The following is a 19,779-nucleotide window of genomic DNA, read 5'->3' on the forward strand; positions in this document are numbered from 1 at the left end:
GGGAAGTCAAAACTTTATAATTCAGGTTAGTAACAATACAGTAAGGACAGCTTTTGAAATGTGCTCACAGACACCTCAACTTTGAGCCTTGTGGCTTTAGGAGAGTGTTACAAAGCTCTCAGCTATGCCACTTATGACTCTCCTCCCCACACCAATTGCCCAAAAAACAAAGGCAAAGACTTCTAGTTCTGGTTCCCTGGGCCAGCATTCCCAGGCCCCCTACATCTCACATCAGGTCTCTGGTTCTCTGCTGTGGCTGCTGCTCCTGCAGGCCCTAGTCTGCCTAGTCTAAGAATCTCTGGTCCTGACAGATGCACTACTTTATTGTGCTTCTTTGCTGGTGTCCAGATGTTTTCAAAGGCTCTAAATCCTATGGGAGGAAACTGCCCATCTTTCTTCCACAGAGCAGCTGGTGGATTCAAACTGGGTGTCTTAGTGTTGGCAGCACAACTCCTTACCATTAGGCCACCAAAGCGTCTACTGTCATATTATAGTTAAGAAAATGGGGAGAGATAAGCAGTTCACCCAAAGGTAGCTAGTAAGTGGCAGAGAAAGGATTCAAATTCAGGGAGTCTAACTCTAGAATGAGCACTCTCAACTTCAGTCAGCTGGTTTCCTGGTAATGCTCTGACCAAACCAAACACTCTCCCTGTAAAACAGCACTATCATGTACCTCAAATGTATTTTTGGTCACACCAGCAAGCCCAAAGTACATCATGCCACCTGTCCGGGAGCTGACACAGATTTCACCAATTTCATCTGTTCTGCAGAGCTGGGGAGGGCCATCTGGTTTCACAATGCACATCATCCCTAATGCACAGAAAATAAAAGGTCAGGGTCAGAGATCCTGGAAAGCTTTTGCAAAATGTCACCTTCCCAATTTTGAATCCAGTGAAGTTTCAATAAGTGTTATATCAAATCTTTCTGAAAAGCCATATGGTGTTCCTTAGCACTTACCACCAGGCATTACATGTCCCACATCCTGGACCGTCAGTGCTGAATTTTTATCTTCAGTATTGACCCGTATCACCCCATAGCTCAAGCCATTCATTGAGAGAATGGCCCTTCCTGGCAAAGGGGCCCCAGGAACTCCAGGCCTAAAAGAAAATAAACCCATCAAGTTTAGCAAATTAAGTGGTGTCAGAGAAAAAATATAAGCATATAGAAAAAGCAAATTTCGGGGAGCTCTGGTGGCCTAGTGGCAAGGAGCTGCAACTACAATCCCAGAGGCAAATGGTTCAAATCCACCAGATGCTCTGCCGGGGAAGGAGGGACAATCTCCTCTTGTACCAGTCAGATCTGATTTGACAATACACGCACACAAAAATAATAAAATTTAAAAAAAAAAAAAGAAAAAGCAAATTTCCTCTGGCTTAGACCAAAAATGTTCCTATTTTCTCTCCAAAGAATATGCTAAATTAATCAGATTCACATATTCAAAGCGCAGTCAACTTTCTGTCAGTTAAAGAAAGTCAATATCTAGGCGTGCAATCTAAAAGGGACTACAATGAAGGGTTCAGGACAGAGTGGGAGAAAAACATCAAAAAACCTTCAAATGTAATAAAAATGACTATGCTTACGAATCAAACAGAGACTGGTGGAAGTCATGAGACTATCGTCCTTATTCTGTGTCTTGACATTCAGCCAAACAATAGACAGGCTTATCAAATGAACAATTCAGCTGGAGAGGCACTTGGTCTTTAGGCCAGTATCTCATAAAAAGATTAAAGGGGTAGTATTTGTCCAGGGGGAAAGCTCAGGAGGAATGAAATGATATGATAGAAGGATGAATGAAAACAAGAATCAGAGGGAAAGAGTGGGAAGAATGTTGTTTCAATGTGGAAACAATAACTAATGTCTTAAAGCAGGATCTATATGAATGCCTGAGTAAATGGAAAACTGATTTGCAAGGTTTTATTCAAAGAACAATGAAAAGGTGGGTGTTTTGTTTTTTTGGTTGTTTGGTGTTGGTTTTTATTTAAAAAAAGAATATCTAGTTGTGATCCAATAGATGATCCTGAACAAAAGGCAGGGGGAAATTTGTAACAGAACCTTATCTTTTCATGAAAATCAGACTTATTACATCCATTGAGACCAGGTGAACAACCAAATCTATTGCCTAGAAATGATTTTTAAACCTTGAGCCAGACTATCCTAAGAAGTAATTTTTAAACTCAAAAGCAGCTCGACAATAAGGAATGTTTGCTTTGAGCATTTAGTTAGCTCTTTTAAAGAATTATCTATATGAGATCAAACTGACAACATTGGGCCTAGCACAGAGAACTTTAAGGGACAGAGAGTCCAATTCAATGGTGGTGAAATAACATGAGTAGAGATGGTGAGAATGATAGACTAACCTCTTGTCAATTAACTATACATGTAAAACTTGCTATATGGGTTCATGTTTTCGATGTATATTTTTATCATCAGGACAGATAGAGGGGGTTAAAAAAAGATTCTATAAAAGGCAGGGTTTTTATGATTTAGAAAAACAAGAATAAGACTTTGGTATTTGGTGTACTTTAAATGTACTTTTCCTTATCTTTATCTAAGCTACAATCAACAACAGTCTAATTAAGGATTCTAAAGAATAAAACAGCACAGGGAAAAAGAAAACTAATTCAGAAATATGAGACAAGAATAATTAAATATTCCACTACCAGTTACCATTTAGAGTAACAGTGGGAAAACGAAATGAGATGCTTTGAACTATTTTACAAAGTAATTGTCACTTTAGGGCTTATGAAGCAGAAAATTAGCACCATTTTCTCAGAGTTGTAAGATCTATCAATAGTATCACAGTACCTGCGAATTGCCACAGTCATAGCTTCAGCCGATGTAGCACAAGGACAGATGGCCTCAGGTTTTAGTCCATGGCTTTGGAATAGACTCAGGAAAGCATCACAGGATGACACAGACCCTACGGAGTTGGAACAGACCAACGTTAGGGTGGAAATTGTGATTTCATTACTGCAGGAAACTGGTAGACAGCAGAGAGTCAACACATTTGTTTCTCATGAGCGCTCTCACTGCACATTATTAATTCCACACAAATATTTCACTATGTCTGTGAGATGGCTTGATGTATTCCAAGGACAAATTAATGCTCATCCAAGCAATGAGAAGAAGTTACAACTTGAAATAAGAGGTTGCTCCTAGCAAACCAACAAATCACTATCACAGGTAATACTGCAGGCAGTTTATAACAACAGCAACTATCCCTAAAGTAATAGTCACACCCACTACACCTCAACACTGGCTTAGTTCCACTCTCGTAGGTGCTACACTAACATTTTTCTTATTAAGATCAATGGCATGTTTGTGTTTTAAATAAGAATGATCGTGTGACCATTGATAAAAATCTACTTGTGACTAACTAGCAAAGTATCTGTTACTTTAACTAATTCTGCTGTGGGGAGGCTAAGGGTTTTTGTGCTTGTGGGAATAAGCAGGTAACACAGAAAGGCCTCTAAAAACTTTTGCATATACCTATGAATTGCTGCTGAAGAATTTACACAATCCAGACACTTGATTACATCATTACTTTCACATTGCTCCCTTTTCTAAGGACACACAGTTACATTATAGAGAAAAATTATGTCAATAAATGAGCAAGAAGGAATAACTGGAAAAGCTTAGGGACTCATCACGTCCACAGGATGTCCATGAAATGGGATATGACTAAACAAGGATGAGCCCTGCAAGTATTACACTAAGTGTGGGAAGGCAGACACAAAAGACCATATGCTACATGATTCCATATAGAGGAAATTTACAGTTGTTGTTGTTATGTGCCGTCGAGTCGCCTGCGACTCATAGCGACCCTATGTACAACAGCCCTAAACTCCGCTCTGTCCTGTGCCAATCGCACTGTCTCTGACACTCCCATCCCAATTATCCCAGTCACTGACTGAATCAATCCACCTCATAGAGGGCCTTCCTCTCCTGCGCCGTCCCTCCACCCTCCCAAGCATGATGTCCCTCTCCAAGGACCGGTCTCTCCTCACTACATGTCCAAAGTAAGTTAGACGGAGCCTCAGAATCCTTGCCTCCCAGGAGCCACCCGGTTTAACCCTCTCCAGGACAAATCTATTTGTTTTCCTAGCAGTCCATGGTATTCTCAGTACTCTTCTCCAGCACCACAGCTCAAAGAGCAAGCAAATTTATAGAGACAAGGTATATTAACGGTTGCCTAAGGCTGGTAGACAGTGGGCAAGAAATGGAGAGTAACTACTCATGGGTATGGGGTTTTCATTTAGGGTCAAGAAAATGTTCTAAACTTAGATCATGATGATGAGACTGTATAACTCTGTGAATATACTAAACCCACTGACAAAAGGAGTGGGAGTGAATACTATTGTTGTCAGTTGTAATCCAGTCAATTCCAATTCCTAGTAGCAGCAAGTGTGTAGAGAACCATTCTACTCTGACCTTTGAAAAATAGTTTGCGAGGCCTTAGTTCTGCCACATCTTGAGGTGGGCTTGAACTGGCAACCTTTCAGTCAGTAGTTCAATACTTTATGCACACAGGGCCTTAGACTGATATACGAATTACATATAATTAAAGATGTTTTCAAAAAAGCTTACAGATAGATGGGCGTGGGCTAACCAATCAAAGGAAAGCATATTCTCAGACCCACACACCAGCCAGCAATACTCACAGGGATTAGCCCCATCGGTCACGATTAGCATTCGGAGAGAACCCAAGCTCACGTCTCTTTGGTCTCGATGTGCCATCATAGCCCAGTGCAAGTCTCGGCATTTTACTAATGCCACCTTGGCTACAAATGCAAGAGGAATAAGGTTAATAGACGTTTACTATGTGGCAATAAAATAGTTTCCCTTCTTAAAAAAAAAAAAGTTTCCCTTCTTTTAGGAATCAGGTTTCACTTAAAACAGAAAGGTTTCAAAGAAATTATGCCAGGTATTCTGAGGAAACAAGATCCACATTTGGGTAACTGCACACACACAACTGTTTTCTCACTGCGACCTCTGGGCCAGCCACAGTACTCCCGCCAAGGGAACTCTGAATACCAAAACACGCAGTTTATCTAACAGTAATTTAGGACAATTCATTTCAATTCTTAAGAAGGATGCCAAGGCAAATGAAATATGCGAGACATGTAATTCTACAGCTACTGAATGCTAAAATTTGTTAAGCATCAGTGAGCAATGGGGAAATCCTTGCGATCTTAATTCAGCCACATAATTAAAACACAGATGCTCTGTGTGACTACCTTTATGGGTATGCACTCGCTGGACCCAAGAGAGAGGACAGGTCTTCATTACAGAATAGGGTACACTAATTGTATGCATCTTATTCATTATATTCTGAAAAGCAAAGAAAGATAAAGATGCAATCAATACCTAATAAACTATTAGCATTTTAAAACAGAACTGATATGTTATCATTTTACTTCTATACTATTCAAATACATACTCTTTGAAAAAAGATTAAAAACACTGGCTATAAGGCTTTAGGCACTTTTTTCCCCTTGAATACATTTTTATTAATATTTTTATCTTTCATATACATTGTGTTTCACGCATGTGCATTGCCTTTTATATAATCTTTACATTATATTTCATCATTTGTATATTGTGGGTGCCCCCCCGCCAAGTTACCTTTTTTTTTAAGTGTTTTACTTTTTTTTATTTTATTTTATTGTTTTTGTGTGAGTGTACCATCAAATCAGATCTGACTGGTACAGGAGGAGATTGTCCCTCCTTCCCCTGCAGAGCATCTGGTGGATTCGAACCGTGCGCCTCTGGGATTGTAGTTGCAGCTCCTTACCACTAGGCCACCAGAGCTCCCTGCCAAGTTACTTTTGATATCTGGTTCTCTTATTCCCTTCTCTGTACCCAGGTAATTATTATTAAGAATTCAGAATGAATCCTTCCAGCTTTTCCCCCCTATACCTTTATACGTTTATCCCAACAGAAATAGAAAGTGTCTTTAAAGTCCTCATAGTATGTATATGAAACTTACTTTTATCCCCTAACTTAAATGATTTAAAAACTAAATCTATATTTATATCATCTTTTGCACTGCTGCATACTATCCCATAGGACAGTTTATGCCATTACACACTTCTCTATGATTTACAAGTTTTTTTGCTATTACATGCAATATTGCAAAGAATATCTTTGCATGTGCTTCCCTGGGTATTTTTCTGGGGAAGATACAGAAAAGTGGTATTGGGGTGTAAACTGTTTAAATTGTAACAGATACTGCCCTCCAAACCACTGAGTGCTTTCATCATGCTTGTGCTTGCCACATACCACAGAGGGCTGCATATTACACAAAGCAAGAACTCAAAGTTCCCTTGTTCCCTACAGGAGATTCTGCCCAGACCTGTTAGGTGTTTGGGGAGATAAAGCTGAATAAACTGAAGGATCATGCAATCTTCTATCTTTCCTGATCTCCAAACCAAGCAGAGTTTAGGACCCTCTCTTAAAGAGACCGGCCTTGGAAAGTAACCAAGTCCTGCTATTTAGACTGACCATTCATTCTTCACTACCTAAATGGCCCAGATTCCTGTTCATGGTGACAACATTTTTATTTCAGAGAAAGACTATTGCTTACAATTAATTCTTCTCTTTAGTCACAAAAGGAAATTTCCCTTGACTCCTCTCCTATATTAACAATAATACAAGTAAACAAAATCCCCACAAAACAAAAAGGTAGTATGAAGGGTTCAGAAAAGAGTTAAAGAGGAGGTATATGAAAGGAGTAAAGTTCTTACTAATTGGGGGAAAGAAAGGCCCCCTGGATGAAATGAATTGATACAGTAACTGGGGCAATAGGGGTAGATGTGTGAGAGTCAGTGAGACTGGCTCAGAACAGGGTAGGCATCAGAGCTGCCGTACACAGAGTTGCTATGAGTCGCAGGCAACCCAACAGCACATAACAACAACAATTGAGGAAGAGGAGTCCCGAGTGACAGATCTCCCCTCTTCCTCATGTTTCATTTTCTACTCTTTCTCAGACTCCTGAAATGCACAAAGGGTTGGTCTAAATGCTTTTTAGAGTCCTTTTCAACTCCAGAATTTTGCTTTTTCTTGACTAATGAGCACAATGCAGATGGTAGCTCTTCTTACTCAGAAGGCTCCTCTCTACTGATACCCCTATAAAATCTCTGTATGGTTAAGGGAGCACCCTTTCAGAGTCCAACTTACCTGACAACGCTTCCATAAAATCTACTCAAAGCCCTCAGCTGGAACGAATTCATCAGTCTAACTCTTAGAGCATGTCACAGGTTCTTTTCTTCGGAAACTATCATCACCTGCCTCGTTGCTCTACTCCTTAGTAGTAGTACACAGGTTACATGTGACAGTCATTCGACAAAAGGTTTTGTCCAATAGAAAGTTTAGATATTATTTGCCATAGTGATCAAATTATAAATTTATTTATGTAACCCTCTGACTACAAAAGAGGTCAATCTCTAACATGCTTGTCCTTTCTTTTTACCATAAGTAAAATATATTGTCATTGACAACATATTTTAGGTTTTGTGCTACTCTAGAAGTTTTAAAACTTTTATCCTAACTTGTGTCCCCACATAAAAGATATGTACAAAAACACAACGAAGAAAAAAACAGAAATAATCTATTTTTAAAAAATTACTACTTGCATTATAAAATCAAATTCCTATGGAAAATATTACTGATCTTTTAGTGATTTCTAAACAAGCTCTGAAAGATGCATACTGATCTTAATCTTAAGCACAATTTCTATTTATGGGCTTAATTCTGGGTAGCTTACCGCAAACATGCCATGCCACAGTCCGGTATCCTTCTTGAAGTCTAAAACATTTACTACTGTTTCCCCTACAATAAAGGAAAAAAGTTTTATAAAAATCATTATTAAGAGGAAAAATCATGACCCTTACTATAATACTCGGTCCTTCTAAAGAAATGACTAAAAGCTCTCAGATTTTTTTTTTTTAATGCGTGTACCATCAAATTGGATCTGACTGGTACAGGAGGCGACTGTTCCTCCTTCTTCAGCAGAGCATCTGGTGGATTTGAACCGTGCACTTCTGGGATTGCAGTGCAGTTTCCTGCCACTAGGCCACCAGAGCTCACCTAAAAGCTCTCAGATTTTTAATTGTGTCAAAGTCCCCTCAAACTGGTGGGTACCTGATCACAGGTCAATGTGGTCACAGCATATAAAGAAAATCTTTATAACTTGGCATGGTTTTCAAAAGAGATGCTATTTTTTCCTAATTAGGAAAAAAATGTGCTTCTTTTAGAAACTTTTAAATGCATGTAAAAAATTATACTTCCAAGAGAAAATATAAAATACTGCTATATGTGTGTGCATGTATAGACAGATAACATAGGTGTGTATGTATCTACCTATAAACAATAACAGGCATAGTTAATAGAGATAACTAACACAACAAAATTGGTATTTACCCTTGAAGGGAAATTTAAACAATTTCTACATGTGCTTAAAATTCAAGATGACTCTGAGCCCCTTAGATACAAGCCATTATAGGAATATATTATAATGTAATCAATCTCTATTATTAGATACTTAATTTCCAATATATTTTAACCAGACAAAAATGCTGCTTTACAATGAACATGCATTAACTTGTTTCCTTTACCAAGGAAAATAAAGCACTAAAAAAATTAGTATGGCAAACAACATTCTAATGTGATTAGTCATTACACAATATATATCTCTCAACATCATCGAGAGTTCAACCACACAAAATACTTTATTGTGTCTTAATTTATGCTTCTTGGTAGCTAAATTTCTTTTGCCATGAAAAGCTGAGCTGTGGGATCCTAGACACATGGAAAGACAAGGACACCTGGCATTCTGCAGCTAATAAACACATGGTTTTAATTAGGGTTTTCTATTTCTGCACTCTACAAATCATGCTTTACATATTTGGTTTGCTCAGAATGTTAGTTCTTTTAAATTACAGCATATTTGTAAAAAAAAAAAGAAAACAAAAGTAAGCCAAGAATGTGTCTTGGAACATTTCACCCTTAATTTGGTCATTAAATGGAATCCAATCACTGAGCACTCTCCTCACAGCCACATATATCTGACGCTAAACAATGAGAGCAGTCATGGGATAAAGTCTGACCTTCAGAATAATTGCAGGCCTGGGACAGAGCTTGGCAGTGAGACAGCATTGCAAGCCGGGACACTGTAACTCCCATTACACTCCCTTCTTTGCTTGTCTTATACTAGGGGGGGAAAAAAGTACAGAAACACAATAATATGGGTTATTTCAAATGCAATTCAGAGATGGCATTTTAAGACTCCTCCCACCCACCTGGTCCCCCACCCCCCCAAAAAAGAAAATCCAGATAAACTGGGATGAACTTAACATGTTTATTATATGATGATTTAAGGCTATGCATTTGGGTCACAAGCTTTAATCACACAAGGATAGGAGTGGGTAAGGGCAAAGCTCAACAGTTATGTGTGTGAAAAAGAGTTAAAAGTTTAATTAGTCATCAATGTGAAATCAGTGCTACAAAAGCTAAAACAAACTGGTGAGCTGAGCTGCATTAATATAAGCACAGCATCACATACTCATCAAGCACAGTGCTAGCCAGGTAAAGGGTATAAGAAGTGGTTCCTGTGTATGGAAAGCTCCCTGTCTGAAAGGCAGAGACCTATTTAAAGTATAAGTTTGCTTTTACCCTCAATGTTCCACTCAAGTTCATATAGCAGGAACATTTAACTTTCTGATTGCTAAATTCAAAGGGTATTGTGAATACTTGATCTTATCAGACCTTTCTGCAGCATTTGACTTGTCCTTTCCTTGACCCTTTCTCCTTTTTGGCAAACAGATTTCATATCCTTAAAAAAAATTCTCCCTAATTCTACAAAAGGGGTAGAGAGCTCTAGTTGCCTAGTGGGTGAGAAGCTATACTGCCAAACCAACAACTGCTTCGAATCTACCAGATACTTCTCAGGAGTAAGACGAGCAGTCTCCTCCTGTGTGATTTACACCCTTTGAAAACCCTCTGGAGGGTGAGCTAGAGGTTGGTTCTGATCCTACTGCACATAACAACAACAAGCCAGAAGCTAAGTAACTGTGCATCCTATGTATCCTAGAATTTCCAGTGGTGTAGTGCACTCCGACAGGAAGTGCATTTCTGGCAGAAAAACAGAAGGAGCCAAGGCCTGAAGCAGCAGAAAAATATCAAGGAGTTCAGAGCAGCTGCCATGTGGTGAGTGAAGGTAAAAATGACAAGGAATGAGATTAGAGATCACAAATGGTCTTACGGGCCTTTGTAAGGACTTTAGCATGTACTCCAAGCAAGACTAAAAAAGGTTATAGGGTTCTAACTTACGTTTCACTAAATTCGCTCTAGCTGTTTAAAAGAAAAAAGACTGCAAAAAAAAAAAAGGCTGCAAAGGTGGAAGAAGAAACAGCAGGGAAGAACCTATTTTAGGGTAAATCACAGAATAGATGAAGGAGGCGAGAATCAAAGGTGGTAGGTAGGGTGATGTGGTGAAAAGTAGTGGATTCTGGATTAGTTTAGAAGGAAGATCTTGTGCTCGCTTCGGCAGCACATATACTAAAATTGGAACGATACAGAGAAGATTAGCATGGCCCCTGCGCAAGGATGACACGCAAATTCGTGAAGCGTTCCGTATTTTTTTTTAAAAAAAGAAGGAAGATCTTACAACACTGTCATTGAAGAATTAGGGGTTTTCAACTGAGCAACTAGAGGAAAGGATCCACCTACTGAGGAAGGAACACTGAGGTAGGAGGACTTTGAGCGGGGAAATCAAGAGCTTGGTTCAACCTTTAAAGTTTAAAATCCTCACTAAACATGCACTGGAGATGAGAGATCACCTGGGTATTCAAGCATGCATTTCAGGGGAGAGATACTAGCCTGGAGATAAAAATTTGGGAACTGAGTCCATACAAACAATATTGAGCTGGATGTGAAAGTAAGTGAAGAAATGATCTGATGACTGATCCCTGAGGCTCTTCATCTTGTAGGAAAACCCAATAAATAGAGGGGGAGTGATCAGTGAGGCAAAATTGAGAGTGAGGGCTCAGGAAGCCAATGAACATAGAACCTATATAAGTTCTATAGTTTTAAAGAACATGGAGTGATGAATCATGTCATCCACGAGAGAGGATATGGACTAAGAATTGATCACTAAATTTGGTATTTTAAATGTCTATTTACTTGTCTTTCATTTCATCATATTTAGATATGTTCCATCTTTAGGAACAATCCTGTCTTTACCCAACATTTCCTTATCATTTATCAAAGGTACTATATTATTCTCTTCTCTTTCATGGCCAAATTACATTAAGAATTATCTATACTTATTATCTCAATAGGACTTCTCCCACTCTCTAAATATTTTCTTTTTAAAATTAATTGACTTGTATTTTCATTAATTTACCCAAGTGTCATTAAGCATTTATTAATATCTCTTAAGCAAGATGCAGAGTTTTGAAGCATATACTTTTCAGAGTCAGACAAATCTGAGTTTAAGTTCTAGTTCTGCCACTTTTGAGTCATGTCACTATTGGTCAATTATATAAATTGGTTTACATTTTTAGTCTCCTTATTTATAAAAAAGGCTTAATAATAGTGCCCTCTTCACAGGTTACTTGTGACAACTGAATGAAATAATGCATTTAAACCACTCAGCCTATACTGCATAGCACCACTGTAATAAAGCAGGTCTGACATGGGGGGTTGGGAGGAGAATAAGATAAGAGTAGATAGATAATTAACATTGCATTGGAACAGACAAAGGAAAAGAACTGCTTAAAAGGAATATATGATTAGGCATCATATGTATGACAATAGCCCAGAATAAGAGGTATACTGCAAAGAGGACTGAGGGGCGGGAGGGAGGTACCTGTGCCACAATGAATGAACGTTTTTTTAAAAAAGTGAACAGTGAATGAATAAAAATCTAACTTTTCTGTAAACTTTCAGCAAAATAACAATCAAAACAAAAAATGTTATTTAAAAAAAAACCACTCAGCCTGGTGCCTGGCATAAGCAAGCCAGTCTCACAAGTCGATGGCGTTACCAATGATTCATGTTCCTGCACTAACCTTTAATACTAAATGTTTCTTCTTGCTCTCTTCCCTCGTTTCTCTGCTCTCTTGACTACTCTCAGCCCTGACTTCAAACCAAACCAAACCAAACCAAACCAAACCAGCTATTTTTCTGCCAGTAAAACATGTATTAACATTTTCTATTTCTCTAATAGCTTTCATAACTTTCTTATATAGCAAGGATCAATTTCTTTGCTCTTTTAAACATGTACTTAGGTAAAAATAATTACAAGGCAAAGTCCACTATAGGGCATTTTACAAGTTAACAGTAAAATCTAACACAGCAAGAGGATCTAATAACATTAAATGGAAAAAGTTCATTTTCCATTTTGTAAGATGGCAACCATGTCAAGGAAAGGCCAGAATGTGTGTTTTCCAGCCTCAGGCCTTACCTCAATGTATGCCGGCTCTGTACCAGCAGGTGAGATGTGTGGCTGCCAGTCCTTGGGTGGCTTTGAAAGATACTTGGAATCTGTTACAACCCATTTGAGACGAGGCCAACCTATATCAAACCCAAAGTAAAAATTGAATTGTCTAAGCCACCAGGAAAGAGTTCACACTGAACTGGTCATTTCAAATATCAAGAAGATCATACTATAAAATCTGAGGTAATTTTACAATCAGTAAAATACTTTTATTACTTTTCAGTGATACATCACCAGACAATTATACCTTCTTTCAAAAATAAAATCGTTCCACATGCTAATTCCAGGCCTTGAAATTACCTCAACAATTGGGAGGTCCATTTGGCAGTGGAAGTCCACTGGGGCTAGTGGTCTATCCTCTGTCTCTACATTTAGCTTTAGTGTACAGAGTGGTAGCTTTTTCCAACCATCAGCATAATGGTTAAGGGTGTGGGCTGTGGAATCAGACAGATATGGGTTCAAATTGCTGCTCTGCATTTATTAGCTGTGACTTTGGGTAAGTTACTTAACCTGTGTTTCAGTTTTCCTCACCTGTAAAATGGGGATAATAATGGTACCTACTTCATAAGACTGTGAGAGTAAACAATTTAAAATATGTAAAGTATTAAACTATAAGATTCATGAAAGCACCAGCTTTAATTTTTGGCTAATAATTCAGATACAACTATTACTAACCTTTGAATTGGACAATTTCTCCATTCTGGGTTTTTGGAAGCCCCTTTAGACAAACTTCACTGGTAAGAGCTAAAGCAATGCCACAGCTTCCTAGCAAGAAACCAATCTGTTGACCTCCAGCATCCTGTGGAGGAAAGATAATGAACACAGTAGGGAAGAGCAAGTGAGCACACCTATGCCCTCAAACCTAACAGTAATGCATTGGCACTACTATGTGATGACATTCATGGAACCCTACTGGGATTTGGCAATTATAATAATTCAGTGACAATAATGTTCTTTCAAATAATTTCAATAATATGCTAATCTCTTGAGCATAAATCAAGTATTTTATTAAGCTAGCATTGCTAAATATAAACTCAAATGTGACTCAAAGGTGAGAACTGATCCTTTTTAATCTAAGGCAAAATGATATAAAGGATAGTGTGGCTAAAGTGTCCCTAACCTGACTCCCAAATCTAAACACTAAGCAATTCAGGTCAGAATACAATGAATAATGAAAATGGAGACCAAATATCCAAATTTACAATGAAAACAAATATTCATTTGTTTGCTGTGCCCAAATCTTTCTTTCTTTTTCCTATCTTAAAGGGTATAAACTTCACAACAGCAAAACTATAAAAGGTACTGTCTAAATACTTCCATTAAAACATTATTGTTAGTACTATCATAAAATAACACATATACTGTCCATTTAATAATTTTAAAAGAGCCCCATGATTTCCTGACTAATTACAGGATACTAAATGCATTGTAATAGGAAAATCTTCAGTTAGGGATCTTTCAAATTATTGAAGAATAGTGATGTCAGTTTGAGAACTTAGGTGCACCTGATTCAGGCCATGATCTTTACAATTACTAGCTATGCATCTGAGACCTGGAAAATGTATAAAGATGACAGAAAAAGAATTGACACCTTTGAGAGGTAGTATTGGAGAAAAGCACTAAATATTCTATAAATGGCCAAGAAAATAAATAGGTATGTCTTAGATAGGGTGTCGCCAGAGTGTTCTTTGTAAGCAAGAATGATGAGGCTTCACCTAACATACTTTGGACATGTTGCTTGGAGTGGGACATGATGTTGGGAAGGGTGGAGGGTTCGCCAAGTGCCCTTCCAACCTCAACCCAGTAGACTGACAAGCTGACTGCTGCAATGGGCTTTTTTGTGTCAGGAAGTGTCAGGGGGGCACAGGACAGGACTAGTTTCAGATCTTTTGTTCATAGGGTCACTCTCTGAGTTGTACTCAACTTGATGGCACCTAACAACAACAACAACAACATCACATCAACTACAGCTTTAAATGGATTACCAATTTGGTTTTTACTCATTTACAAGAAAATATATTTTTTCTTATAAATCCCTATCCTCTACTATATTCTCCTTTGAGACTGACTTTCAATAATACATAACATGAGAAAATTACAGTCTAAAAGATCCCAGAGAAATCTTATTGATCAAATACAGAAGTTTTGCTCCATGATCTCCTTTTGGGGGAACTGCTTTGTTGTCAGAATAAAACCCTACAATCTGTAGTCCTAACATGCCATCACTATTGCACTCTGACATAATGGAAACCCTAGGTCCTGGGAAAGGGTTTAAGGAAATCCATTCACAAAACAGTCTCAACTATTGTAAATGCAAATTATTATCAGACTTTGAAGAAAGTGATACTCCTGATGAATAATAATTGACAAAAAGTCGTCAAGTGTATCTCCTTGATTATTTTTCCGATACAAAATAATACAAAAAAGTCTCTCAGAAAATATTTTCTTTAAAAAGAAAAAAAGGAAATATTTTCTTTGCGTGAAACTTATAAATATTAAAATCTGGATAAAGTACTTTTCCCTATAACACCTAGGTTTTTAGGAAGCGAAGCTGAATATTTTAGAAAATGGTCAGATTATTTCTAATGTAACTGAGTCAATGATCCAGCAAGAACCCATCATCTCACATGAGGCTCCATTCCTTGGAGTAAACAATGTTACCTTTCTGGTTAGAGGTACCTCTATAGGCACTGGAATCACTTCTGCCAGGAGACATCCATAGAAAGCCACCATAAACATGACTGGATCATTGTTCGGGTAAACCAGGGCTACCTAAATGGCAAGATGGAACATACACAAACTAAGGCACTCAATGTTATACTTATTTATATAGAACACTTCTCATGAACTATCTAGTTAATAGACATTTGCACTAGAGAAAATAAAAGTTAATGAGGAAGCAGCACAAAGCTTCCTGAATTTCTAAGACCAAGAAAACGGTTTTAAAAGTTTTTTGGCAGTTCTGTGTAAAGAATAAAACACACACACACACTCTTACTCACTCTTGCTATCTGTATCTAAAGCACTGAATTATTTTTAATTCCAGAAAGATTTAGGTTTCTCCTTTCTTTCAGCTCTTAAAAGTGTACTGATTAGCAATCAGAAGGAACATGGAAAAGTTCTTTAACATACGAATGTAAAAACTGCCACCTAGCATTTTGCTAACCTGGGTAATAACAAAATTTCTGTTTTTTAAAACGACAGTTTACACATCTAACTGGTGTACATTAAAAATCCAGGATATGTATCTATTTTTTTTAAGATACACTAGACAATTACCCTATCTCCAGGTTTTAGCACAGGTTCGTTTTTGGTCCCGAGTTTATTAAGCAGTGTATAAGCCAACTTTAAACTTCTGCTCCATAGCTTTCCTGGGAAAAGAAAGTAGAGTCATATTAAAAAACTGTAGACCCCTGAATGTAAACCCTAAGTCTCTGTAAACTTTCATTAAAATTAATTTAAAAAATTAAATTAATTAAAAAAATGCAGACCCCCTCAGTTCACTGGCACATTACCTAAGATAATTAATGGTCTTGCCTAAATGATGTGGTAGACAAACATCACCTTCTGTCCTACCTATGGTGTTCCAGCCTTCCAATCACATTCCCTCATGGTTTCTGTCTCTAAAGTTCAGAAGCCAAGAAAACCCTCTGGGATAGTTCTCTGTCACAAGGGCTTGCCAGCCAAAAACCCATCAGCTAGTACCTAAAGCAGCAAGCAGTTTACCAAGACTGTTCTGCCTTCCATCAGATTGTCACTAGATACCCATTCTGGTTTAGATAATACTTGAAGTGTTTTCTGAAGTAAGGTGAATATTCAGAAATAACTTGATGTGAGGTCATTACATATAAATGGAGATAATTGTTTATTTAAATGAGACTGAAAAATCAGAAGACTACTGCCATACTAAGCTTTTCTGGGGGGAAAAAAGCACAAAACCCCCCACTTACATATGTGGTATTAGCTATGTGAAGTCACTGTAAAATAAAAGTACAATTCAGACAAACATTCAATACCAGTGCAACTGAGTGAAAACTGACAATAAAATAGAAATTAACTGTGTGAACATACGGAAAAAGACATGGCAAGATTTAGACAGCTGGCTCTTTAATAGTTATGTAAATTAATAAGTAGCTTCACAAACGAACGCTGAAAGTCTTTTTTGGAGTGAGAGAAACGTAGGTTTCCTCTCTTCCTACTCCATCTCTCTTCTTCACCTTAGAAATCTTTCTTTATATTATGAGAAAAGTAAGAGAAAAGTCGTTATTTTAATAAACTCAACAACTCAAGTCATTGCCTTTGAGACTGAACAAAGCATAGCTGACCCTTCAGTGAGCTTTCTGAGGTTGTAAATCAAACAAAGGAGATTTCCCATTCTTCCATCCTCTGAAATGCTGGATTTGAACCACCAGAGAGGTATGGAATTTGAATTAGCAGTGCAACTTCCTGTAGACTATGCTACCAAAGCGTCTTTGTGTTAAATAGGCATGTTATTATATACAATTTAGGCAGGGGGCACCCAAGGTTTAAAGTCATATCAAACTTTTTTCTTTAAAATTATTCTGTGTCTAGGTTGATGCACAATGAGCCCCATTTGTAAGGTAAAAGTAATTTGTATGAATAAACTAGTATACAATCTGATAGCCCAGGGTTGAATCCATTCTTCATGAAGGTATTTTGAAAAGAAAAACACTAAGTAAAAATGCACAGATTCTTGGTTTTTTTATGAAATTTTGTGCATGCCACGAGGCAGAGTGAAGCAAGACAAAGATCTAAAGAGTTATCAGTTTCAATTTTTTTAGATAAAACTCTACTTCCTCCCATACATCATTAATTCTGCTCAAACACCTTTCAAAATTCTTCGTCTGATGTCAAAACATCAATGGATCTACAAAGTCTCTTTCTTCTTTTTGCTATCTTTCAAATGTTAAGTGGCTTGCAAAGGTCATTTTAGCAAATGAAAATATTTGGCCATGAGCTTACCTGGAACTTTGGGTTTTATTAAATAATACAGAAAACCTTCAGAAGCACAAGAACCAGAAACTGTTAAATATCAGAACAAAAACACTACCCATGATGTTCTGAAGAACTGTTAGGAGAAAAGGAGGGGCTTAGCATCTGTGAGCTCACCGTATGTAAGAGTGTAAACTGGTTTTCCCGTCACGTCCAGGGCGGTCAGACAGGGGCACTTTGCTTGAGTTGTGCCCCAACGCTGTAGGGCGGATTCCAGAGCAGGTGGCCAGTTACAGATGACACCCAGTGGCTCTCCCTTCACAGGGGTCATCTGCCGTCCCTCGGGCTTGGGCTGGTTGGGATCTGGCTGAGGTACTGTGCCCAAAAAACCCCCACAAGGTTATGAATAGAAGAAATGAAATAAGCACGAATTCCAGAATAACAACTGTTCACCTCTAACTGTAAATACTTTTGAACTATAAATCTGGTTTAAACTCACTTTGAGAAAAGGAAGGGCATGATTAGAAATGGCAATTAGAAAAGGTAATTCATCTTTCCATAAAATACTAAGATCTTATTCAATGTGTTTTATGCAAAAAACAAATCCCAATTCTCTTAGGATTAAAAAAAGACCCCAAAACAAGTCACTGATATACAGAGAAACAAAGAGTATAAATCTTTTTTGACAATTTTAAGTAAACAAAATTTTAAATCATTTTAGCTTACGTCCAATGTCAGAGACCTAGGTTTTGTTTAATGGAAAGATATTAAACTGGGACCTAAGTTTATATTTATTTTTCACGTGACTTTAGGCCGATTCATATGTCTAAGCCTCATTCTTCAAATCTGTAAAATAGAAACAGCTATTCTCCAGGGTCACTATAAGACCCTGCAAGGCAAGGATGACATAGATGACAATGTTCTCTATCTCCATACCTCTGCAAACACCTTGTATAGCCAAACCCTTTGCCTCCTGGTGAGTTATTACTCATCCTTCTGAAAGCTCCACTCAAAGGCCCCTTTTCTGGCAAACAATTCCCAAATCTTTCCCTAGAAGATTATTCCTTCCTTAGTGATCCAACACTGTGTGGTGCTTTCTCTACTCTATTAAAATACTGAGGATCCTCCATGGTTTCTATCACAGCATAAGCTTTGCTCTCTAAAAACTAATGGTTTCTGAGGGAAAGGATAATTCTTAAACTTTTTCTTATTGATACTACTAAAATAGAGTGGCTGTTATACAATGTTTGCTGAACGGAACTGAATTTGCAAAAGGCAACGAGTTTTATCTATCTACAGTTATTAAAAGGCTACTGGCTCTCTATACTAACAATTCAAACCATTCAAGCATGGTTCCTATTAAACTTCATCTTCCATTTGGTTTGTCAATACAGTGTTAGGAAGGCCATCACCAGCATGAGCACCCTGAAGATCAGTGCAGTAAGAAAGATGTTCACTGATCACTCGAGGGTAGAGTCTCCTAAACAAACAGAAACTCCTCTTATCCTCATTTGCCAGGTTGCTTTTTGCTTCTTGCTGCATAAAGTGGGCTAAGCCTGGATCTAGTCTATGAATGTGTCTAAATCCAGTGACAAGTCTGAGGTGATTAAAACCTACTATTAGTCTCAGGACGTAAAAACAGACTACAAAGCCAACAAGGCATAGTTCTTTTGACAAAACGCTTTTGTTAGATCTATTTATTACTGAACTTGAATAATTATTAAATGTCCATCCATATTCTCACTCATTCTACACCCAGTTTTCCCTATTAAACTGCAGACATCTTATGATTTCATATATACATACTTTTAAAATATTAAACCACCGATCATTACTGCTTTCCCTATGAGGCCCATCCTCACCACAGGCAGTCTTAGCCAAACTATCTTTTCACCTGTAAATATTTTAGCACTGCTTTAAATTATAAGCAATAAGAATTGTTTAATCTTTTTTAAAAATCTACCATGCTGCCTTACAGAGTTGCAGCTTCTTGCCACTAGGCCACCAGAGCTCGCCTAACTAAATAATTTTTAACAAAAGAATATTGCAACATAAAAAATAAAAATTTAGCAAAATATTTAGACTAACCTGAAATCCATTTCCAAAACAAAGCCAAATACAAATTATTTTTAAAATTATATATTTGGGATGGTCCCTAATTGAAAGAGCACATATCCAAGCACTCAGGGAGTAGTTGTATGCTCCACAGTTATCGGTTTGCCTTCCTGCTCTCCTCTTTTTCTTTCTTATCTTTCATCTCCGATATAAAATATAAACAATCCTTATAAGAAAGTGAGTGGAGAACTATTAGCTCCCTGAAGCCAAGG

At 37.7% G+C, this 19,779-nt stretch overlaps 1 protein-coding gene across 1 annotated transcript in view; it reads right to left on the reverse strand.

Annotated features, from left to right (window-relative positions):
* DIP2B (DIP2 disco-interacting protein 2 homolog B (Drosophila)) overlaps nucleotides 1–19,779 on the reverse strand; it is a 303,253-nt gene that overhangs the window by 45,804 nt on the left and 237,670 nt on the right. The window contains exons 8-19 of the mRNA XM_006900236.1: nucleotides 17,630–17,827; nucleotides 15,779–15,870; nucleotides 15,161–15,271; nucleotides 13,175–13,298; nucleotides 12,467–12,576; nucleotides 9,108–9,210; nucleotides 7,766–7,830; nucleotides 5,238–5,331; nucleotides 4,662–4,781; nucleotides 2,806–2,920; nucleotides 958–1,097; nucleotides 674–810 (exon numbers count right to left, since the gene is read on the reverse strand). Coding sequence (XP_006900298.1) covers nucleotides 674–810; nucleotides 958–1,097; nucleotides 2,806–2,920; nucleotides 4,662–4,781; nucleotides 5,238–5,331; nucleotides 7,766–7,830; nucleotides 9,108–9,210; nucleotides 12,467–12,576; nucleotides 13,175–13,298; nucleotides 15,161–15,271; nucleotides 15,779–15,870; nucleotides 17,630–17,827 — 1,409 coding nt within the window. The remainder of the gene's footprint in view (nucleotides 1–673; nucleotides 811–957; nucleotides 1,098–2,805; nucleotides 2,921–4,661; nucleotides 4,782–5,237; nucleotides 5,332–7,765; nucleotides 7,831–9,107; nucleotides 9,211–12,466; nucleotides 12,577–13,174; nucleotides 13,299–15,160; nucleotides 15,272–15,778; nucleotides 15,871–17,629; nucleotides 17,828–19,779) is intronic.

Source organism: Elephantulus edwardii, unplaced genomic scaffold (genome assembly GCF_000299155.1).
Source record: "Elephantulus edwardii isolate Elephantulus edwardi_28Jun2011 unplaced genomic scaffold, EleEdw1.0 scaffold00278, whole genome shotgun sequence".
Classification (NCBI taxonomy): domain Eukaryota; kingdom Metazoa; phylum Chordata; class Mammalia; order Macroscelidea; family Macroscelididae; genus Elephantulus; species Elephantulus edwardii.